This window comes from Lagenorhynchus albirostris, chromosome 7 (genome assembly GCF_949774975.1).
Source record: "Lagenorhynchus albirostris chromosome 7, mLagAlb1.1, whole genome shotgun sequence".
Classification (NCBI taxonomy): Eukaryota; Metazoa; Chordata; class Mammalia; order Artiodactyla; family Delphinidae; genus Lagenorhynchus; species Lagenorhynchus albirostris.
This window is the reverse complement of record NC_083101.1, coordinates 40814843-40839475: the sequence shown is the minus strand read 5'-3', so window position 1 is coordinate 40839475 and position 24633 is coordinate 40814843. Positions and strand designations below refer to the sequence as shown.

The window sequence follows — 24633 nt, the reverse complement described above, 5'->3', positions numbered from 1 at the left end:
GTGTCCTTAAACTTTCTCCTTTATGTAGGTTCCAGGAATGTGGAGATGACAGCTCTACTTCCTTGTAAGCCTTCAAAATTTTTTAAAAAAATTGTTTACATTTTTGAGGTTTCAGATCTGGGAGACTGGGCCACACATAGTACATTTATGTACAACAACCTTTTTAAACGGCAGCTCACTTGCAAGTGCTTGATATGGCTGACCTTAAGAAGGAGACCCATTGTTAGGACATACTTTAACGAGATCTAAGCATAGCCAATAGGATTTTCTTAAAATCTAAGCAAGAATTTAGGATATTTTGCATCAGTTTAGGACGTATATAGAAAAAAATTTGGTAAGATCTTTGTTGGATTTGTATTGTGAGATGGTATTCATGCCAACTTCCCAAGATTTATAAATTCCACTTTTTCTTTGATAGTTGATTTCACAGTTTGGGGGCATGCATTTGTCGTTTTTGTTTGTTTGTTTGAAGCTCGTGCAAAAAATAAACTTTCTAAATTGAAATTTTTAGCTTCTCAAATTGAATATTTAGAACTAGACCTACAGAGATTAAGATTATAACCTAAAGACTTAAACCTGAAAAAGAACTGAATCCTCATGAGGTTGTTTATTCTTCCTTCACTGGGAGAGTTGCATGGTTAGGAGTTGGCAGTGTTGGATACCTCAGATGGAACGCAAAGGCTATGGTGGCTTATAATCGTTCATTCAGCAAATGCTAATTGACCTCAGACTTTGTGCAGGGTGCTTTGAGGGTTAGGGAGTTAGGGGAGGTAGAACTCTTGCCTCCATGGATTCTAATCTTTTAATGGCATTTCGACCAGTGTGAATAGTACATGGCAGTGTGTGGTGATGGCACACTTGTGACATAGGCAGAAGAGGAGGAAGTGTTTCTGGCTTGGAAGTGATTAAGAATCCTGTTACAGAGGATGTAGGGACATTTTAGTGGGACCTCAGAGGAGGAGGTCTCTTCGGCAGGAAGAAAGGAAAGGGGAGGATTCCAAGTGGAAGGCACAGAGACAGGAAGGTGTTGTCCATGTTCAGGTGGTGGTTACCATTTCCAGCTTGGTTGGTTGGTAGAGGAGAGAATGGTTGAGGTGGTGGGTTTGGGAAGCATTATGGAAGGCCTTAAATGCTGGTTCTGTTACATGGGCTATTGAGGGAAAGCATAGGGAAGACAGTAGGGCAGGGACTGTGTCGGTTTTGTTTATTTGCTCTATTCTCAGCAAGTAGCATGGGGCCTGGCAGAAAATGTTCAGTAAATGGTGGTTGAAATGATTTGAGTGGAGAGGGACATGAAGGAGAGAGGCTGGGTTGAAGAGGTGACAGGTACTGGAAAGGAGGAACCCAAGTGACCCCCGCAGTTCATTGAATGAGGGGTGTGGAAATGAACAGAGAAAGGCCTAAAACATTGACCTCTGCAGACTTTCAGAATCAAGGTACCATTAATAGAAAAAGAGACCTTGGAGGGGAAACTTGGTCTTGATTATGCTAGGGGATGAGGTGCCTAGGGAGGAGGAAGAGTGATACAAGGAAGAGGAGGGAAGGACAGGGGGTTTGTTGCTTCTCCCCTGCCTTCATATCAGCACCTTCCCTTCATCTCCTGCCAAGTCTGTTTTCTTACCAAGAACTTCAGGTATTCTTTTTCAGCAAGATTTGTATTTGTGCCTTAATTCTATACCCAGACCACAGTGGACTTTGCCAGGCAGCCCTTTGTGGTCAGTGGTTTTAGGAACTTACCATTTTAAGGAAGGTGTTTGACCTTTGTGTCAGTGTATGAGAGAGATTTTCTTCATCATTTTGCTTGATTACTGCCATTACCTTTATATAGATATAATAGTGGGAGTTTGCAAATTATCTGATTTTGGCTTTTTTCCTTTTAACGTTTTTTTTTTGACATTAAAAATAGGTACAGAATCCTTTAAATTATTCATCAGCTGTGGAAATTCTGCTCCAGTCATTCTTTTCTTCTGTTGCTTTTTATTTTCTATCATTTGGCCAAAAACTGTGAATAGGTCAGTGATTCTTTATCCTTTTTGTGTTGAGAAATTTTATGTAAACGCGAGGCTGAGTCTGCAATTGTCTTGAGAAACTACTATATTTCAATAATTACTCCCATTGTCCATTATGTATGAGCTATATACCAAAATTACAACGGATGCTTTAGTCAATGTGAATTACATGTGTGTGGTTAATTTTCTTTTTTTCCTAATGTGAGGCATATTCTGTATTTTAAACTTTTTCCTCCTTTAAGACACTTGTCTTAAGCTGCTGTAGTTGAGTGAGAACAACAGTGATAGTAAGGAAAGTTAAGTAAACATGAAATTAAAAAGGCCATAGAGTACATTTTGGTAAACCAAAATACTGCTTGGTGGCATAAAGCCACAGATCCATTCCAGAAAAAAAAAAAAAAACATGCGGAAATGTGGTTTTGCTGTCTGTCATGCAGTCTGTTTCAACTGTCAGAAACATACGTTGCTTTATGGGGTATTTTTTTCAAGTCTGACCACAGCTTTTAATTTCCTTCACTCCACCCATACCTCCCACCTCACCCCCATGTATCTAGTGCTAATTTATGGGCATTTTAAATGTAATGACATCAACACCAAAAGGGTCAGCAGTTGTGGCAGAAGTTTTTTTTTTTTTTTTTTGGTGGTACGCGGGCCTCTCACTGTTGTGGCCTCTCCCGTTGTGGAGCACAGGCTCCAGATGCGCAGGCTCAGCAGCCATGGCCCACGGGCCCAGCCGCTCCGCGGCATGTGGGATCCTCCCGGACCAGGGCACGAACCCGTGTCCCCTGCATCGGCAGGCAGACTCTCAACCACTGCGCCACCAGGGAAGCCCGTGGCAGAAGTTTTTTGTCTTAGGTATGCCAAGTATCACTTCTGTACTTTTGGACGCTTTTACTAGAACACAGCGATTGTCCTTGTTTTTGGACTCTTCGATCTAAGTTAAATTGAGATCTTTAAAAGGTGGTTTCGGAATGCTTTTTGCCCCTTATTTTTCTTTCTTCTTTCTTTTTTTTTTTCCTAAAGAAATAGTATATTCACATTAAAGAGATTTTAGAAATAAAGAAAGAAAAAGAGTCAGCCACAATCCTGCCACTGTGACCTAGGCAGAAGCCGAAAGCTGAGTCTTCACTGTGTTTCCACCAATGGTGTTGTGGCTGATGGAGAATTATGCCCCCTGCCACCCCCAGCATCGAAAAAAACTGGCCAAGGTTCAAGGGGTAATACATAAAATAAACATAAGTATGTTTTGGTTTCATTTAAAAGTATGAAAAAGTATATACCAAAATGAAACCTTAGATCTTTAAAATTAGCTTGATTTATTGGTAACTTTACAGTTTCTTCAGCTTTTTTTTACGGGCAACACAATCCTAAGTATTTTTTAGATCTACTCCTATTTCAGCCACTAACTTCCTGTGATCTTGGTAAATCATCTAACTTTTCTGAGTCTCAGTTCCTCATCTATATCCATAAAACAAGGGAATAGGACTGGATCAGTATGTTTTATAAGATGTTGGGTCCTGGGCTCCCCAGCCTGGGGCCTGGCCATCAGTATTTTTCTAAAAGTTCCAGGGGTCATTCTGATGTGCAGCTGGGTTGAGAACCAGTGAACCAGAGCAGTGCTTCTCAAACTTTGATGTGCCTACAAATCACTGGGGATCATGATAAAATCAGATTGTTGCTGCAAGTCTAGGGTGGTACCTGATATTGTCCATTTCTGATGCCCCATTGATGCCCATGCTTCTGGTCCACTGACCACGTTTTTAGTAGCAAGGAGCCAGAGACTCTCCAAAATCTCCGAAATTTCTTCCAAATCTGTTATTTTTTATTTCCATGGTGTAGTTGTTGTAGTACATGGGAGTCTGTGTGCTGTTTGAATGAGACTCTCCACTTAGGATGTCAAGATTGATAGGTAGTGTGGTATCTCTGCGTAACCTCTCTTTGCTTAAGTTCCAGACAAGCATCTTTGGAACAGTTCAGCAGATGGAAGTAATTTTAATGGTATCTTGCTTAGGTAGCTTGGCTGAGCTCCAGCTGATGTTTGGGGGTTGTTTCATTGCTAGAGAGATGAGGGGCACTTTTCATTTCTGCCCCTCTCTGCTCACTGAGACCCCAGTCTGATAGGTACTTATACTTTCAAATTCTGGCTCCTTTATTCTCGTCCTTCATGGCTGCCCTGCTCATATTGTCCTCTAATTCCTGAGCAATATTTTGGGTAAATGGGCAAACAGAATCATGAAGCAGTATATCTTGTTGTAATTTGGTTTCTCATGTTGGCACATTCTTCGCAGAAAAAGAAACAAGTTAAAGCAAGGAGAACTCCAATTTTGGAGTATATTTTGTTGTGAAAGATGTGAAAACATTCTTAAGCTGTAACATTTGTCATGCTCTCCTTTAACCCTGTCATTTAGAAATAAGAATACAGTATATAATTGTGGTATTTTATTTTTGTTTGTTGTTGCACAGCATCAGACTAGGAGGCAGCATGATCTTGTGGGAAGACCCTGTGGCTGGGGTGTCTGCAGAACTGATTTCTAAACCATCACCTACCCCTTACATAGTTAAATGTTAACTGTGGACACTTGCGTCTCTACACAAACCAGGCAGGGGATCAGGGAATGCTCCGCTTATTGGAGCTGTGTTGGAGAGTTCTGTTGTGTCGAAGGAAAATATCTATCACCTAAACTACCAGGCAATGAGAAGTTATAGTTTGTATCGTAGGAATGTTGCTCTGGAGCAGTGCTACTCAGTGTGGTCCATGGACTGGGGCAGGTCCGTGCACTATTTGCTGATGGTGGGCGTTATGGTGGGGAGCTTGTACCAGACCATAAATCAATGCACTGCCCCCTTCATCAGGAATGTCTTTATTGTTGAAAAAACAAAACCGAGGAACAACAACCAAAAAAACCTATCTAGCTGAAGTAAACAGTAGTTGACTTAATTCTGGCATGAGCCCATTATCTTGCTGATGGATAACAGTTTGGGGACTGACTGCTTTCAGTAGCACTGCTTTAGAATGTTTAATCAACAGGTTTATCAGGGTTGTTTTATAGATTAGGAATAGACAAATTGAAGTTCATAAAATGAAGGAAAGTGTAACCCCCAAACTAAAAAAGTAAAAGCAAGTTAGGTGAAAGGTAAGATCAAGTTCGACGTGTGTAAAATATTAAGTCAAGGAGTTTGACACACTCACAAGAAGGAAGCTGAGAGGCACCGCCTTTTGTGTTTTGGTTAATGCAAAACTCGTTTAAATTCTTCTGAGTACTTCTGACTTCTTAATTTCATAACTTGCTTTAGAGAGAAGTTTTGTTTTTCATTTTCACCATCTTCCTAATAGAAAGAATGTGTTTTCTGTAAGTCTCACTTAACAGTTACCTGTGGCCTTAAATTGCAAGAAGCTTTGAAGTTGAGCCTGACTTCCCCTCTCCCTCTCCTCCTCTGCCCCCAGCCTCCTATTCTTTACTCTTTACTACTGTATATAAAATTTACTGCATCCAGGGCAAGTATCTGTTTACCAAGAAAAGAGGAAGAGAGATCCTTTGCCAGTAGCGAAACATAAATACTGAGAATGTCTTTTCTGGGTCACAGTGCACGAAACTGGAGAAACAGCAAAATTTCTGGGGCCAGGCCTTTGACCTCATTCCTCTTTTCCATCAGTCGGAAGGCACTGTCCTTTATTATTACTGTGCTGGTGAGTCTGTCCTCCCACCCCTCTTTAGATCTGCAGCCCTTCCCCCGTGTAGTATAAATTAGTGAGGGATGTCTTCTTAATTGAGAGACAGGAAGAGCCCTAAGCTTCAATCGATACCTAACAATACAGCTACTCAATTTGTAGCACTATCTAATCTCAGTCTGTCTTAAACCAAACTGTACCACTTTACTTACCTTAAGGGATTATATTAATAAGTCTACTCTCATAAATATTTCTGCCAGTGAGATGTGGGGCAGCAGCATTCTTCCCATTTCATGGTTGTAGAAATGGAGTCCCAAATCACTTAGGGTTTGCTTTAAAGTCATGGTTCCGCTGGATTAGTAATTAGAGTTAACCTGGGATTTGGCACTGCACAGTTTATCATTCACAATGTCTGGTGTGCTTTGCAGAATGTTCTGCCACTTAAGTCTGTATTCTTTCCTTGCCTTTCCATAACTGTCCCCCCAAGTAAACCTTGAAATCAGCCTTGTGACTCCCCTATCTTATTAATGAATGGTAGTGCCATATCCAAGCTTTACGTGTTGGATGGAATCATGGATTCCTTACTTCCTTTCATTGTCCAAATCTATTGACGTCACAGCATGCCGCTGATTCTCCCTGTGCAGCCTGTCTCCTTTCCTTGCCCTCCCCATCACTTCCCATCAGACCCTTGTTGTCATGCTGGGATGGCTGTGCTGGCCTCCTGGCTGATTGCCGTGTCTGCGGCCTTTGCCTTCTCTGCTCCCTTATCTGGGCTTATGGGAGCTCTGGGTACACTTCTGTATCTGTCTATGTTGGGTCATTGTTCAAGGGCCCTTCTCCACTCCAGGAAATCTAGCCAGTACTTCCAACAAGTCTCTCTCCTCTTCTTCTTTTACCCTTTACCTAGGTGATCTTGACCACTCTGCTAAGTAGATGAGTCCCCATTTTTTTCTGCAGCCTGGATCTTTCCTCTGAGACCATTGCATGTAACCAAGTTCTCCTTTCCCTTGAATGTCTCACAAGTACTTAAACTCAACATGTCCCCAAATGACATCCTCCCCCACAAGTCTGCTTGTGGTCCAGAGATTTTTATCTCAGGAAATGCCAGCAGCATCCACCCGATTTCTCAAGCCAGAAACCCAGAGGGAGGTTATGATTGCCTTTCCCTCTCGTTTATTAGCCACACCCAGTCAGTCTTCTGGTCTCTTGGAATCTATTCTCAGTTGCTCCTCCAGCTTTCTGATCGTGGTGAATGGCTTAACCAGTTTACTCTTCTGTGGCTTCAATATGGGGACAGAAGTCATCCTCTTAAAATTGGTCTACAGTTAAGTGAAATATCTGGCCCAGAGGTAACCATCCATGAACGCTGGGATGCAGAGGACAACGATACTGATCGTGGTCACGAGTAGTACCTTTAGCCACCACATGGTGAGACATGGTGATGACTCTCACCACGAGTAATCTGGTTGTCTCCTAACTGGCCTAACCTGGGTGGAGATAATCCCAGTATGTTGGGTTCTTCTGGATCTTCTTATTCAGCCTCATCTTGTCCCCTTTCACTTGTCCCATTTTTAGACTCTGAATGTCCCACGCTGATCCTTTTTTGGAATGTTCTTGCCCTTTCCCCTGCCGCTCTCTCCTTTGTCTAGCATACTCACTTCACCCTCAGTTACTCAGGGAAACAGTGTCTCCTGTTAAGCATTTAAAAATACCTTGCACTTTGTTTTCTTCAGTGTCTGTCTCATTTGTTAGATTATGGGCTCCATAAATCCTGTCTTGTTCCCCTTCTCTTTTCTCAGAGGGTAACATAGTGCCTGGCAGTATAGAGACAAGTATTGAAAAACTGTGGAATTAATATGGCTAACGTGATGTTGCTGTCTCCCCAGAGCCTCTGTAATGACTTCAGCAAGAAGGGGTTTCTTCCGCTCTCCTCCTTGCATTGCTCGGGCTCCTCTGTGTACCACCTAGGTACCACGTGCTGTCCGTTATTGTGTTTATTTCCATTTAGTCTTCCGCTATACTAGATTATAAAAACGTCAAAGGGTCCAGATTAATTCGGCATTTACCTCTGATTGTACCATAGCTCCTAGCTTAGAGTCGGAGTGAATGAATGAGCTGATATCTGAAAATGTCTTGTTGAATTTCCTACGTTTGTGATGCTATGGGAATTCATATTGTTCCTATTCTGAAATTATCTTTCATCCTCCATCTTTCCTCTTGCGGTATGTTTTGTGGTTATAAATCTCTTCTGCCCTTCCACAGCCACTCAAGTACAATCAGTGGCAAGAAGGGGGTGGAGAGCAGAAATGCCCTGGAGTGTCTTGACCTCCTGTCTGGTATTTATCTTAGCTTTCCTAGGAATTGTCCTTGATAGGTCCTTGCTGCCTTCCAAATAAAGTTCGAGCTCTCTAGTGTGGCATTCAAGATCTTCCACAGTATGACCCCTGTGAACCCTTTCTGTCCTTATTTTCCACTCGTGTTTTTTCATTGCATGCATCCTGTGCTCCAGCTTAATGGCTTTCAATCCTGCCTGTACATTAGAATCACCTGGGGAGCTTTAAAATAAAATGCTGACGTGTGGGTTCTACCCTTGGAGAGTATGAGTTCATTGGCTTGGGGTGAGGCCTGGGCGTTGGTGTTTGGGAAGGATCCACTACTAATGTTAGTGTAAAGCCAGGGCTGGAAACCATTGACCAGCTCAAAGTTTCCCATGAAATGTAATCTCCTCTAAGAGCTTTGAGAAGAAGGGGTTCCATAGTCAGAGAAGTTTGATTAGTACTGCATTTTTATGTACACTTTTTCAAAGATTTATTACATTGTCAATTGAGAGGCTGTGGGATGTCAACAGGAAAAGAATCGTGTTTAACTTTGTTTAAGCTCTGCGAGGTCATCTGACCAAGGAGCTCTTTATGTATATCGTACTTGTTAATGACATCTGCAGAACTTGGTATAGAACCTGCTTTGGGTGATGCTGCTTCCAGCCACATTTCAGCTTTTAAATCGCTTCTTTATTCGTCTTTCCTTGATCATCTCATTCAAACCAGATCTCCTCTCTGCCCCAGGCTTTTCTCTTCAACCCTCCATTTTATCTTTTTCATAGCACCTTTCAGCATCTGAAATTCCTCTTCATATATGTGTATGTTTGTTTCTGTCTCCTTACCCCTACAGTGTGAACTCCATGACAGCAGGGACTTATTCGTCTTGTTCACTCCTGTGTCTCCAATCCCTGTGTCAGCACCTAAAGTAGGCCTGACAGATAGTAGGTGCCTGATAAATATTTGTTGACTGGACGGAAAGGCAGTATTACGTTCGTGGTTTTGGCTTTTCCTAAGGTTCACATATTGAAAATTTTTAAACTGCCTGCACAATAAAAAGCAGCTTGATATACATTTTAAAAGTAACTAGGAATACAGGAGCACAAACAGATGACAATAGTGCTCTACACCTTTACAGTTCTCAACTGCCTAATGAAGTATTAAAGAAGAAAACAAGCAGAGGTAGATGTGAGCCTGATGATAGGGAAAATGCTATTATTTTTCTGATTATAGAGAGCTCTTAGTCTGTGGTATGAGATTTCTTTTTTAATTTCTTAAGCAGCCTGTCACAGGCAGCTTCTCCCAGTGTATAGGAGTCGTACCTGTGTGAGTCACTAAAGAGTTGGGGTGAGGAATCAGTGAGGTGATAGTGGACTTCTGTGGGGCATACACTGCACCCATGACAGAAAAACTCCACAGAAACAGGCAAGGAAGTAGTATATTCTAAGTAAAGCCTTCCTAATTATTAGAACCCTCTTACAGTGAGCATATTCACACAGGTTTGTCTGGGGTTGTGGGGAGTGGATTCGCGTATCTAAATCCATACATGGGATCCCATGAGTGTGGTGCTGCAGCAATTCCTGGACCTTGTTTGGAAGGGATTCCAGTGGCATATTCTCTCTAGGGGTCCTCATGCTGTGGCTGTGCCTGTCGCTCCCCAAGCCTGCCACTAAACGTCCAAGTTTTGAGCAGGGTTGATATGCCCGAGCTGGTCTACACGTGAGCTCATATGTGTAACCCCTGTGACCCACTACACCTGGAATTGTCAGGAATCGCTCTTCCTGTGAGACCTGTGAGGGGTGCTGGTCCCTGGCTAGGACCTTCTCTTCAGCCATTACTGATTCACTCTGGAGATCCCGTTGGGGAGATTTATCATGACTCACTATACAAGGTGCCCTCCCAGTGTGCCTTCTAACAAACACCCCGATTCCAGTGTGTCAGGTGATCACAGTCTGGTGAATAATCTTGGGAAGGAGGTTGAGTGGCATCTCCTTTGCATTTCGCAAATGATCTTTTAAAACGCACATCCTGCCATGGTTTCAGAATGGAAGCTTTAATCATTTACTTATCAGTCAGGAATTGTCCAGAGTGGATTTGCATTTCCTTTTGTGGCCCACTGTGATTACTTATTATTCTTTTTGAGCAGTATGGCATCCTAAATGCTAGAAAAGATGTTGTTGGAGAGGTAAGCAGACCAAATCAGTATAAGCAGGTCTTCTAGACAGGTATTCCTTTATGGTTGAAGTGCTATAACTATTCCCAAACAGTTTTAGCATGCTTGCAAAAGATTTTAGGAGATTCCAACCACTGAACCTGGACTGCAGTTTCTTCTGGTCACTCAACAAATATTTTTGAGTGTCTTCTACATACCAGGACTGGGGTATAGACAAATCTCTCTCTGCCCTCATTGAGCCTCCATTCTCTGTAACCTTGCTGCAGACCTAATGTTGGTCTGCAGACCCCTAGTGCCAGTGTCACTTTGGAGTTTGTTAGAAGTGTAGACTCTTAGGCCCCACTCTAGGCTGGATTTTTAACCACATTCCCAAGTGATTAGTATGCACACTAAAGTTTGAGAAGCACTACGCTAGTACATGTAAACAAAAACATAGGTGTGGGCTTCCCTGGTGGCGCAGTGGTTGAGAGTCCGCCTGCCAATGCAGGGGACACGGGTTCGTGCCCCGGTCCCGGAGGATCCCACATGCCGCGGAGCGGCTGGGCCCGTGAGCCATGGCCGCTGAGCCTGCGCGTCCGGAGTCTATGCTCTGCAACGGGAGAGGCCACAACAGTGAGAGGCCCACGTACTGCAAAAAAAAAAAAAACATAGGTGAGGTAATTTCAGGTGATTATGAATGTTGTGAAGAAGACTGTAATGGGCTGGAGAGTGACAGGGAGAAGGAGCCCCAGAGGATGCTGAGTGAAGTTGTCTGAGGAGGGGTCCTGTGGACTGAGACTGAAATGATGAGTAGGCAGTGAGCCATGACGAGGTCTGAGGGAGGTGGCTCCAGGCAGAGGGACTCTCCCTTACCCTTGCCAGGCTTTGGTCACCCCCATTTTTTGATGCCAGGGTCAGATCTCTGGCGGGCCCTGTGGATGCACTTGCCTGCTGTGCCGGGACCTGTATGGTAGGGCACGTGTTTGGCAGGGCGGTGTAAGTGCAAACAGCGGAAGAGCAAAACTTTGCTTTTGAAAAGAGCCGACTGTTTTATTAAACAGAGAAAACAGTTGAAGGGGATGGAAGGGTACCTTGGCAGTGATGGCTTCAAAAAGTTGACATTTTATGTAATTGGGAGGAGGAAGAGGAAACCAATAGAGGTCATTCTAGAATTGAAAGGACAAGAGAAAAGGAAGTGCTGAGGAATATGGATATAGATGAAGATTTGTTGAAAAATGGAGATAAACAAGAAGGAAGTAGACAAGGAAGCCTTTAGCCCAACCTAAGAGTATAGACTGAAAAGTAGAGCATGGCTCTCAGTGTATGAAAGGTGGCTTGTTGCTTTCCTGGAGAATAGGTGTCCTTGATGAGAGCTTGGTAAGACCCTTTATTGTTTTTGTTTTCTTTTTGGTTTTATTCCAGTATTCAAATTCCTCTGTTTTCAGATATTTCTCACGTACATTGAAATCATTTTGGGGGAAACCAAGGTGAATATCTTCGCCTACTATGGGCACAAGGAATATTTGTGCCCTCCAACCATTGCTGAGAATGAAAATGCTTAATTGGAAATCCTCATTCAAGGCACCTGTACATTTATGTCAGTGGGAAAGAGTAGGGCAAACAAAAAAAGAAAAGAAGAAAGTGATTCAGAGACAGGGAGAGAGAGAAGAGAAATCAGAAAATAGCTGGCAGGGCTTGCTGTGTGATACACTGGCCCAGGAGTGCTGAGGAAATGAGCATGTGCAGAACCCTGAGTGTCTTGGTATTCGGTCATCAGGTTTTCTGACCACCTGGTTCTGCAGAGGCTGGGGTTAAGTCCACCAGAGAAAGGCGTTTGCTTTCCCTACTCCTGACATCCCACTTTTCCCGCCCATCTTTTTTTCCATTTTCCTTGCCCCACCCCTCTGGTAGAGCTGAGTATAACCTTACCATTGGTTCCAGTGTTTTTCAGACTTGAGAACCAGAATGATTTGACCTTGGGGTATTAACTGGATGTCTGTCAGGCAAAATGATTGTCATTCTCAACCGTGATAAAATATCACTCTTGACATTTGGAACAGTAGTTAAACACAATAACCAGAGCCCGGAAGATGTAGGTAGGATAATAGGCAAATATCTGGGAATTCCCTTAAAGACCGTCTAGAAAGCTCAAGAGGTGAGAGGAAGGGACCCTTTTTTCTAACCATTGCAAAAATGCTTCAGTAAGATACAGCTTCACCTTTGGGGATAGATGGAAATAGTTTCGTGAAATATAGGTATTCTGTGATACTCTCTGGGAAAGACCTCATCCTGTGTGTTCCTACACTAGCACCATGAACAGTAGCACCTGAATATCTTGTTAGGACAAACAAGTGGGATACCTCAGTATATGCAGTTAATAACTGCATGCTGGGCACTTTAAAAGCACAATTGGCATGCAGTAAAGTAGCATAAACATGAGTTCAAAACACAAAGCAGATTGACATTGCTTGAGATATCACAATCAGCAGAATCATTGCTTTAGTTAAACTCACTGGGGAGGGGGAGTGGATAAAAAAAAATGGTTGAATATTGGCACTTTCATATCATTCAAGGTAATACTAATTGAGTACTCCGAGACAGTGTCTCTTTCTTGTTAGAGGAAGTGGGATGATGAGAGCTTTTACAGATTGTCTTAATACATCGCAAAAAAAAAGTCTTAGTAGTTTGAATCAGTCCTTTAGGGAACTCATAGATGTCCTGTTACATTGATTCTTACAATGTTACTACTTCATTTTATTGCTTTATTAAGCAGTATAAAATACTTTGTGCAAAATAATCACCTGTACCAAAATAACTTAGGCATCTGGTTTACCAGCTTGCTGGTGGTGCTTGACAGTACCTTTGATCTAAATCTCTAAGCCTTATTCCAGTCTGGCTTTTTTAAAAAATACAAAGAATTTTATTTATTACATGTTCTTAGCTCTTTTGTCAAGTTGAAATTTGATGCCAAGATAAACACTGAGCTGCCAGTTTAGAGAAATAGTACTACTTGAATATTTCTTCCTATGTGTAGTCTGGATTTTTATTAAGTTGGGAAGAATTTCTCATTAGTCTTCTGACTTTTTAATCTATGGACAGGCAGGATCACTTCCAGAAGTTGTACTGTTTCTCAGATAATTTGGAACAAATCAATAACAAATCAAGATATTTTCGGATTGAAACAAAAAATTGCAGTCTTGGTTCTGTAGTGGTAAAAGGGGTTGAAGGAGAGGGTTGCAAGATTTATTTGTACTTACTCTGAAAAGCATTTCAGATAGAATAAGTGGGAATTTTTCTTCACTTTTTGGTGTTTAAATATAATAGATGGGTGTATGTTCTTGATAAAACACTTAATACAATACATAGATTCATCTTAAAACATTTTTCTGGCAAAGAAGCTGCTGTACAAGAACAAATCAGTTGTGAAATGTTATTCTTTAAGAATGTTTTCTTGAAACTCTAATAGGTTTTTTGCCCCTCCCTCCCACCCCATTGGCTACTGAAATGGTTTCTTAGTAATGTTTTGTTACTCTGTTTTATTTCAACAATACTATATAGTAGTGTTGTTCCTATTTTGATGAGAGAACAAAAACACAAACATTTGTTAAACAAACAATTGCTTTTGATACTTGTCTTCGATAAAGTAATCTGTACTTTCTCTCAAGTTTATTATGTCATTAAAATAAAATTTATTTTTTAAGGAAGTCATAGGCAGAAATAATCAAAAATTAGATTTTTTATTAGGACTATTTGAGGGGATGTAATTCAATAAAAGTGTAGGCTTAACTAGTTTTTTGTCTTACTTAAATAACTAATTTGTTACAAGTAATAAAGAAAATATCCGATATTGTGTGCTTTAGTATTTGTTACTTTTTAATGAAGGGATTGAACTGTGGCATTCTTTTCAGTGTGTGACATTACTTTCCCATGATGCAAGGTAGTTAATAAATTTTGCAATGATTCTTGAGTTGGAGTGTGAAGAAAAAAGCGATAAATGGTTTTTCTCGCTGTTTGTCTGTTTCATCACTTAACCGGTCATGCTGCTAGTCCACTGGCCGTCACCACTTCGGGGTCGGTTAGTCTGTCCGCCTTCATGTGCCAGGTGCCAAGTGCATAACCAAGGGATTTCATAGAATGCCTCTTTTGTTAAGTTGCCTTTTTCTAAAAAATTTTGCCCAAACAGATTTTTTGTTTTTTAAGTGGAATGGTCATTATTTTTATTGGTTCTTTTTATTGGAGGGTGGCATAAAGGAGGGACATTATAGAAGGAGGAAATGGAATGGTAGTGAATTGAGGGTAGGAAAATAGTACGTGTGGGACTTTTTTCTTTTTCATGAATATATTGATGGATCGAAGAAAACGTAATAGAAGTGTCAAAATTGTTAATGTATTTAACAAACTATGGCTGCAAAAACAATCATTTTGTTATATTTTGGCATGAACAATTGTTCTTTTATGGAGGCCATTAATCCTATTTTGGAATATCATGGGCATCTGAAGGCAATAGTTAGCAGTTCCATAAAGCGTTGAATACCATGATAACATCCAGTAACCCTCACAGCTGTATTTCAGAATCTCTGCCTGTTTAAATGGGCTGTGAATGTACTTGCTCAGGGATGCATGAGCCGCATCACCTATAAATTTGATTGGAAGCTACAGCACTGGCATAGGCTGATGGATAGCAGATTAGAGCCCTGATTAACCATGTGATTCGAAGACTGGGAAATATATTGTCTAAGCAAGATTCATCAGATGCAATCAGAATTTCAAGTGGTCAGATGAAATTCAAATGTATATTGTGGCTTTTCCTCCTAGGTTGCCTTTTTTTCCCCCCTCTCTTTCCCCAAAGCTGAAAAATACTTCTTTGATGAATCTGCTCCTTACCCTAAAGCTGTCTGTCTGTTATTCATCAGAAAGCAGGTCGCAGTTCAGTGAGCAGAAGAAAAGATTTTAATAGAAGCTGTGCCAAGGGCTGTAATGCATCATTTTAGGGCCCTAATTACATTACAATGACAAATATCAGTGGTGACAACAGCAATAACCTACATCCTTTAATGGCTGTGCTGGAAAAGGAGTTTGGGCCCCAGCCATTAGATTAGACTCAGTTTCAAAACATAGGCCATTAGAAGTGTGTGTCCACAGTATTATTGGCTGATCGCTGAAGCCCAGTGGAAAGGCCTGTAAATAAATGATGGCCTCCCTAAAGCTGGGTCCTGTGGGACAAAAGAGGCAAAATTAGATGCCCATGGAAGCAGCAGTGTTTCCGAGGCAACTTTAGCTTTCAAAGTGAGGAATGACCCGCTTAATTTTATGAAATCACACACACACACACACACACACAACACACAACACACACACATCCTACCCCCCTGCTGCCAATTAGCCTGACCAGGAAAATCCGTTGGCGTGACAACTTAAAGAAATTAAGAAGTCTTTTAGACAAAAGGAGACCTTTAAAGAAAAAGTTTGGAAGGTTTCTACCCCCTTTTTTCTGTTATGTATGTATCTTAACATACATGAGTCAGTAAAACGACTTTTTGGCTTTTCTACATTTATTTTTAAGGAAATGTAGATTTTTTTTTCATAGTTGCTCAGACTTAACATGGCCTAGGCCCTACATTAAAGGAGCCAAATAAGTACCTCTTGGTCTTTATTTTGACAGATGAGTGAGTTTCCTTAGGGTAGTTTTTGTTGCCTGGGTTATGTAGGCAAACTAGAGAACTCAGTTTTCTTATGTGCCCACACATTTTTCAACCCTCCTAGCAAGGGACTATTTTATTTATGTAAACAACATAATGAGGAAAATATGCTTGGCAGATGGTTCTAAGCATTAGAATCATCAGTTTGGTTTGCCCCAAAGTATCTCATTATCTTTTATTCTCTCCCCCTCCACCTCTGCCTAAAAAAGCTTAACAACTAAATGCCTCTGAGACTAGTGCTTTCAGTCTGGTGCATGCTGCTCTATTTTCTCAGCTCGCACTGGAATTTCACCCTGTAACCACTGTGGTATGTTCGGTCCAGGTGGAGAGTGGTTTGGTGATTCCCACTGCAGCTTTTCATGGTAGTTTAAGCATTCTTAAAGGATAGCTAAATGCTCCACGGGGCCAGGGCAGTAAATTAAATCAGGTCAGCACAGTTGGGTCCTTATTCACTGCTGCTTATTGGTACTGGGTTTTTGTCCATCCTGTTAGGAATGCAGGCTGGAAGGGAAAGCTTAGGTTTGAAACTTCATGGTGAATTTGTGTTTTCTCTTGGCTGGCAAAGTTTTTAAGGTGCTGGTATTTAAAAGATTGCGTAGCCACAAAGTCAGAAGGGTTGCTGATGAAAGAAGGAAACCTAGATTGCACAAGTGGAGTGTCGCTGTCATTCTGGTAATGACTTGGCATGAAAAGGAGAATTTTTGTCCTCCTGTAAAATGAGGAACTGACCCTGGATGGAATTTACATTAAGAATGTCTCAGGAATAGTAATTGCTTTATGTTTTCTGTCTCCCATCACTTCTTGCCTCTCCTTTTTCCTCACTCCATCATTAAAAAATAAGCTGTTTTGATGGATGTTAACTAAACTTACTGCAGTAATCATTTCACAATATATATGTAAGTCAAATCATCACGCTGTACACCTTAACCTTATAGAGTGCCATATGTCAATTATATCTCAATAAAACTGGAAAAAAAGTTTTTTGTGTATATGCGTGTAAAAACCCTGTTGTCTACATGTCACGTACTAAAGTATATAAGGAACCATCTGATAATGTAAATTAAGGTGAAGATCAGTGAAGTTCTGGGTAGCTTTTTTTTTTTTTTTTGGAATTCCGCGGGCCTCTCACTGTTGTGGCCTCTCCCGTTGCGGAGCACAGGCTCAGCGGCCATGGCTCACGGGCCCAGCCACTCCGCAGCATGTGGGATCTTCCCGGACCGGGGCACGAACCCGTGTCCCCTGCATTGGCAGGCGGACTCTCAACCACTGTGCCACCAGGGAAGCCCCTGGGTAGCTTTTTAAAGAAAACATAGTGGTGGCGTTTCTTTTTTTTTACCTTACTGTAGAATCCTATTTGTCTAAAATTTGAACACTTACCAAATTAATAGAAAATACGCTCTATTATCTGACATATTTGGGACTTTTGCAGATCTATAGTACAATGGTAATTAATGTTCCCAAGGTTAGTCACCATATATAAATAATTGCTTTCTGCTAAGTATAGGAGGATTTTAGCATGTTCTAAACCTCTGCACACTGAAAACCCTGGTGGGACACATTTGGAAATTTTAATGGTTGACAAAAACATGCCATTTCCCAACAGTTTATAACTAAGGATCTGAAGTAGTCAGCTCACCTGAGTTGGTTGGGTGCTGTTCTTTAAGGAGGTTGGGGACTTTCTCATGAAATCTCAGTGCCTGTGTTTAAATAAAGCAAAGGCTGCAAATGTCAAACTCCAGTGAGTTATTAGGTGAGGGAAGTTGGGGTATAGGGAAGAATGTATCTTTACCATCTAAATTCAAAAGACGCAAGGTTTTATGTAAAACCACATTAGAATGAACAAGGGTCCCGTTGAAGGCTTCTGAAAGCAGATTTCCAGTCATGAAAATTAAATTCCTTTGTATGTTGTCCTGGTGCTTGAAGGTTGACTTTTTAAGATGAATGCTGGTTAATAAATTGTGCTATTAATGTGGCACTGTTGTCACTGCCTCCTTTTAATGGGCTTGCTGATGAGAGTTTTCCTCTTCCTTAGGAAATCCGCCAGCCAGAATATAAAGTGTGTTTTAATATCATCCTGTTGATATTTCGGGAATTTGTAACCAGCTGACTGTTCTCTTTATTGCTTTCCTTTCCTTTTTTTTTTTTTTTTTCTTTTCTTTTCTTTTCTTTGCAGGCAGAGATTGTCAAGAGGCTGAATGCTATCTGTGCACAAGTCATTCCTTTCCTGTCCCAAGAGGTAAGGCAGTTGGTTTCAAGCATTGGGCTGGAAGGTACCATTTCAGTGGTTTTGCCGATAAAACTGACTCCTTGGCCTCGTCTGTCTCTTGGTGTTTGTATTGCACATTTCTAAGATACAGTGTTCGCATTCCAACTTCTACACCTTATTAACATTCAGTGGAATATAATTGTGTTTATATAATGGAGTATTTTCTAATGTGCTAAGCAAAATTCAGTTGTTAAATCTTTTTCTGTCATTGGACTATGTAGTGTTGCTCAGAATTATGACTTTGTCATAATGGCATCTAATAGGGGAGATTGAAAAATTGCCCGGAAGCCAAGAGCTTGTTCTATACTTTTGTCACTGGGCATTAAGAGTTGCCAGAAGATATATCAAAAAACCTTTACATAGTAAACAAACTGATGTAACTTTTGGCTAGCAACTTCTAAAAAGTTACTTCTTACTACCTGATGAAGTCTTTACATTGTGGGTGCATTTGGGAAAAAGACACAAAAGATGGACTCAGTGGACTCATTTCTCTGAGTACCACAGACTTCACGCCTCGCCAGGCCCCCACGTGCAGCTCACTTTGCTTTCTTCTGCTCCCACTAGTGGAAGTGTGCACGCTGCCCACAGGTGCATACATGGTGGAATGAGGAGGTACATTTCTAGTGCATGGTGGCTTTTTTTTTTTTTTTCCTCCTCTGCTTGCTTGCTTGCTTGCTTGCTTTTAGTAGTTACAAAGTTTAGGTGCACCAGCTGGAGAGAGAGAGTTTTTGCTTCTGGACTACTGAATCCTTCATTTGCTCAGGTAAGATCAGCTGTGAGAAGGAAGAAGCTAATAAATGGAATAGCTGCACGTCTTGCAGCCACAGTGCTTGGTGTTGTGGGCTGGAAGGCACTGAGGCATTTCCCTCCTTCCCTTCAGTTGTGTCACCGCTTTTCAGGAGAACGGTTCACCCGCCTGCCTGCCAGTGGGCATGCGCCGAGGTTAGCATGCAGCCGGTATTTGAGCGTTCCTGTGTGTTATAGATATGTGGATGGATCCCTATCTGACTTCTTATCTGGTCTGAGCTGGGTTAGACCTCAGTAACCATGAGGAACTTTCATGGGAATATATCCTTTGGGGGCGCTCATATTCACAAACCATGGACCTAAGTTAATATCCTGAACTCAAATGCTCTTCTGGATCACAAACAACAAAGGAAGTCTTTCTCGTCCTTTAGCTGTGACCACAAAACCACTGCCCACTATATTCCCAATTACCTATTTCTGCTCAGGATTTGCTTGCTGACTAGATTACATGGAGTGCTGAAGGAGAGGCAAGGGGCCTGTTTGCGTTTCTTTAGAAGTCTGGCTGCCCTTTGCCTGATCCATACCAGCGTGTATTTCTTCTTACTTTAAGCAGCTCTGCTTTATGGAGGTGGTGAATGGGAAGAATGTGTAACCCACCATGCTGTGACCAGGCTGAGGTGGTGTTCCCCAAGGCAGAGGGAAAAGTTAGAATTTTCCCTGGGCGGGTATTAGATTGTAGGCTTCTGAAGACACAGACTCCTACACATAATCACCAGTACAGCTTATTCCCATGGCATTTTTGCAGGATCTGTGGGGTTATGTTCACATGTGGGAGGAGATCTTGGGGTGTTGGTGGAGCTAGCTGATTTGCCAGTAGGTCGTTTTCCCACATGAGTTATGTTGTTTGTGTGAGCAGGCCCGGTAGGAGCAGACTGTAATGGTAGTGGTGCTGAGCAAGACTGGACTGGAATTAATTGGCTAAGGAAGTCGCACCCTGTGGAGGAAAGCCGTGGGGAGGTACTGGCAACTCCTTTTCTGCCTTAAGCTGGGAGGATAGGCACCATAATCTCACTACTGTTTATTTCCCCAATACTTTTGACATTTCTTGGTTGAAATCCTTGACATGTGTAATGGATGACCTGTGTCATGGTTTTCTAAATGCTGATGCTGTGTATATCTTTTCTTCTGCTTGCTTTGGATTTAATTGGCTCTTCTGTTTTTTAGTTTCCTAAGGTGTGTGTATATCTTTTAATGTGTGGGCAACAGACATGTTTGTTGCCCCGTCCAGTGCGGGCCTCTCGGATGTTTTGTGTCTGAACCCTGCCCACCTTGTTTCCTCTTCTGGGCATTCTGTGAGCATCGCACTACTTGCCTCTACCCTGAGGCAGATGGACTGTACTCTGGAGGGAGGGCAGGAGGCAGGTTATTAGAGGAAGATGAATTCTATTTCCTGTCTCTTCAGAGACGTGCAAAATCACTGTTGCATGGCTGCAAGCGTCACCTGGTGCTAGGACTGAAGGCTCTTAATCTGATCTTTTAACACTGGCTCTCTGTGTGACAGTCTCACTGCCAGAAGGGCAGCTGCGGCATTAGAATTTATTTTAAAATCTTTTTTTTTATTTAATTTTTAAAAACATCTTTATTGGAGTATAATTGCTTTACAATGGTGTGTTAGTTCTGCTGTATAACAAAGTAAATCAGCTATATATATATACATATATATATGTATATATATATATATCCCCTCCCTCTTGCGTCTCCCTCCCACCCTCCCTATCCCACCCCTCTAGGTGGTCACAAAGCACCGAGCTGATCTCCCTGTGCTATGTGGCTGCTTCCCACTAGCCATCTATTTTACAGTTGGTAGTGTATATACTATGCCCATGCCACTCTCTCACTTCATCCTAGCTTAGCCATCACTTCATCCTAGCTTACCCATCCCCCTCCCCCTGTCCTCAAGTCCATTCTCTACATCTCCGAATTTGTTCCCGTCCTGCCCCTAGGTTCTTCAGAACGATTTTTTTCCCCTTAGACTCCGTATATATGTGTTAGCATACGGTATGTTTTTCTCTTTCTGACTTACTTCACTCTGTATGACAGTGTCCAGGTCCATCCACCTTGCTACAAATGACTCAATTTCGTTTCTTTTTATGGCTGAGTAATACTCCATTGTATTTATGTGCCACATCTTCTTTATCCATTCATCTGTCGATGGACACTTAGGCTGCTTCCATGTCCTGGCTATTGTAAATAGAGCTGCAGTGAACACTGGTACATGACTCTTTTGGAATTATGGTTTTCTCAGTGTATATGCCCAGCAGTGGGATTACTAAGTCATATGGTAGTTCTATTTTTAGTTTTTTAAGGAACCTCCATACCGTTCTCCATAGTGGCTGTATCAATTTACATTCCCACCAACAGTGCAAGAGGGTTCCCTTTTCTCCACACCCTCTCCAACATTTATGGTTTGTAGATTTTTTGATGATGGCCATTCTGACTGGTGTGAGGTGATACCTCATTGTAGTTTTGTTTGCATTTATCTAATGATTAGTGATGTTGAGCATCCTTTCATGTGTTTGTTGGCCATCTGTATACCTTCCTTGGAGAAATGTCTATTTAGGTCTTCTACCCAGTTTTGGATTGGGTTGTTTGTTTTTTTGATATTGAGCTGCATGAGCTGCTTGTATATTTTGGAGATGAATCCTTTGTCAGTTGCTTCATTTGCAAGTATTTTCTCCCATTCTGAGGGTTGTCTTTTCATCTTGTTTATGGTTTCCTTTGCTGTGCAGAAGATTTTAAGTTTCATTAGGTCCCATTTGCTTATTTTTGCTTTTATTTCCGTTTCTCTAGGAGATGGGTCAAAAAGGACCTTGCTGTGATTTATGTGATACAGTGTCCTGCCTATGTTTTCCTCTAAGAGTTTTATACTGTCTGGCCTTACATTTAGGTGTTTAATCCATCTTGAGTTTTTGTGTATGGTGTTAGGGAGTGTTGTAATTTCATTCTTTTACATGTAGCTGTCCAGTTTTCATAGCACCACTTATTGAAGAGGCTGTCTTTTCTCCACTGTATGTTCTTGCCTCCTTTAGGTGACCATATGTGCATGGGTTTATCTCTGGGCTTTCTATCCTGTTCCATTGATCTATATTTCTGTTTCTGTGCCAGTACCATACTGTCTTGATTACTGTAACTTTGTAGTATAGTCTGAAGTCAGGGAGTCTGACTCCTCCAGCTCCGTTTTTCGTTCTCAAGATTGCTTTGGCTATTCGGGGTCTTTTGTGTTTCCATACAAATTGTGAAATCTTTTGTTCTAGTCCTGTGAAAAATGCCATTGGTAGTTTGATAGGGATTGCATTGAATCTGCAGATTGCTTTGGGTAGTATAGTCATTTTCCCAATGTTGATTCTTCTCATTCAAGAACATGGTATATCTCTCCATCTGTTTGTATCATCTTTAATTTCTTTCATCAGTGTCTTATAATTTTCTGCATACAGGTCTTTTGTCTCCTTAGGTGGGTTTATTCCTAGGTGTTTTATTCTTTTTGTTGCAGTGGTAAATGGGAGTGTTTCCTTAATTTCTCTTTCAGATTGTTCATCATTAGTATACAGGAATGCAAGAGATTTCCATGTATTAATTTTGTATCCTGCTACTTTACCAAATTCATTGATTAGTCCTAGTAGTTTTCTGGTAGCATCTTTAGGATTCTATATGTATAGTATCATGCCATCTGCAAACACTGACAGCTTTACTTCTTCTTTTCCAATTTGGACTCCTTTTATTTCTTTTTATTCTTTGATTGCTGTGGGTAAAACTTCCAAAACTATGTTGAATAATAGTGGTGAGAGTGAGCAACCTTGTCTTATTCCTGATCTTAGTGGAAAAGGTTTCAGTTTTTCACCATTAAGAATGATGTTGGCTGTGGGTTTGTCATGTATGGCCTTTATTATGTTGAGGTAAGTTCCCTCTATGCCTATTTTCTGGAGGGTTTTTATCATAAATGGATGTTGAATTTTGTCAAAAGCTTTTTCTGCATCTATTGAGATTATCATATGGTTTTTACCCTTCAGTTTGTTAATATGGTGTATCACATTGATTTATTTGCATATATTGAAGAGTCCTTGCATTCCTGGGATAAACCTCACTTGATCATGGTGTATGATCCTTTTAATGTGCTGTTGGATTCTGTTTGCTAGTATTTTGTTGAGGATTTTTGCATCTATGTTCATCAGTGATATCGGCCTGTAGTTTTCTTTCTTTGTGACATCTTTGTCTGGTTTTGGTCTCAGTGTGATGGTGGCCTTGTAGAATGAGTTTGGGAGTGTTCCTCTCTCTGCTATATTTTGGAAGAGTGTGAGAAGGCTGAGACTGTCCTCAATTCTTTTCATTCTTTTTCCTTTATTCTGTTCTGCAGTAGTTATTTCCACTATTTTATCTTCCAGGTCACTTACCTGTTCTTCGGCCTCAGTTATTCTGCTATTGATTCCTTCTAGAGAAGTTTTAATTTCATTTATTATGTTGTTCATCATTGTTTGCTCTTTAGTTCTTCTAGGTCCTTGTTAAATGTTTCTTGTATTTTCTCCATTCTATTTCCAAGATTTTGGATATCTTTACTATCATTACTCTGAATTCTTTTTCAGGTAGACTGCCTATTTCCTTTTCATTTGTTTGGTCTGGTGGGTTTTTACCTTGCTCCTTCATCTGCTGTGTGTTTTTCTGTCTTCTCATTTTGCTTAACTTACTATGTTTGGGGTCTCCTTTTTGCAGGCTGCAGGTTCGTAGTTCCCGTTGTTTTTGTTGTTTGTCCCCAGTGGCTAAAGTTGGTTCAGTGGGTTGTGTAGGCCTCCTGGTGGAGGGGACTAGTGCCTGTGTTCTGGTGGATGAGGCTGGATCTTGTCTTTCTGGTGGGCAGGACATGTCCAGTGGTGTGTTTTGGGGTGTCTGTGAACTTATTAGGATTTTAGGCAGAATGGGTGGGGTTGTGTTCCTGTCTTGCTAGTTTTTGGCATGGCGTGTCCAGCACTGGAGCTTTCTGGTTGCTGAGTGGAGCTGGGTCTTAGCGTTGAGACGGAGATCTCTAGGAGAGCTCTTGCTGATTGATATTACATGGGGCCGGGAGGTATCTGTTGCACCAATGTCCTGAACTCGGCTCTCCCACCTCAGAGGCTCAGGCCTGACACCTGGCCAGAGCACCAAGACCCTGTCAGCCACACAGCTTTCAATGGCTCCTTCCTCTCTCTGCTTCCCCATGCAATGAATCTTCTTTTTAAAGCCAAGACATCTTTGAATGCCATGTCGGAAGCAAGGTCCTGGAGCAACAAGCCACCGTGTGCGGCTGACTGCAGGCAGGACATCTAAAATCTTTTTATTTAAAAGGTAAATGATTGTATTTAGAGAAAAGAAAAACATTTCCTGAGGACTAGTGCATAAGCTACAGGACAGTGGTTGGAGGGGTTTTTTGGAGTTTGGCAGGAACAAGAAGTAAATTTACAGACATCTAGATAAGTCTGTTTTTAATTTAGCTCCCATGTGCTGACTAATGTACCTGCTTAATGTTGCTTGTGTCTAGTGTACCACAGTTTCTAAGATTAAAAAAAATATGTACTGAATGACAGCTGTTGAACAAATTTAGTTTTAACTGCAAGACATTTTCTGGGGAAGTAAGTTGTATAATTGTAGCTCAAGGACTCGAAGTGTGTCTGTGTATGTAACATCAGAGAAAAGTATTTTCCTATTAGATCTCACCAAAACACTTTAAAAAATTATAGCCAATATCTG

At 41.3% G+C, this 24633-nt stretch overlaps 1 protein-coding gene across 4 annotated transcripts in view; it reads left to right on the top strand.

The window, feature by feature from the left end:
* Nucleotides 1-24633, top strand: part of TLE4 (TLE family member 4, transcriptional corepressor) — a 154660-nt gene that overhangs the window by 15036 nt on the left and 114991 nt on the right. For all 4 annotated transcript variants that reach the window (XM_060154947.1, XM_060154946.1, XM_060154949.1 and 1 more), the window contains exon 5: nt 18019-18081. In XM_060154947.1, coding sequence (XP_060010930.1) covers nt 18019-18081 — 63 coding nt within the window. The remainder of the gene's footprint in view (nt 1-18018; nt 18082-24633) is intronic.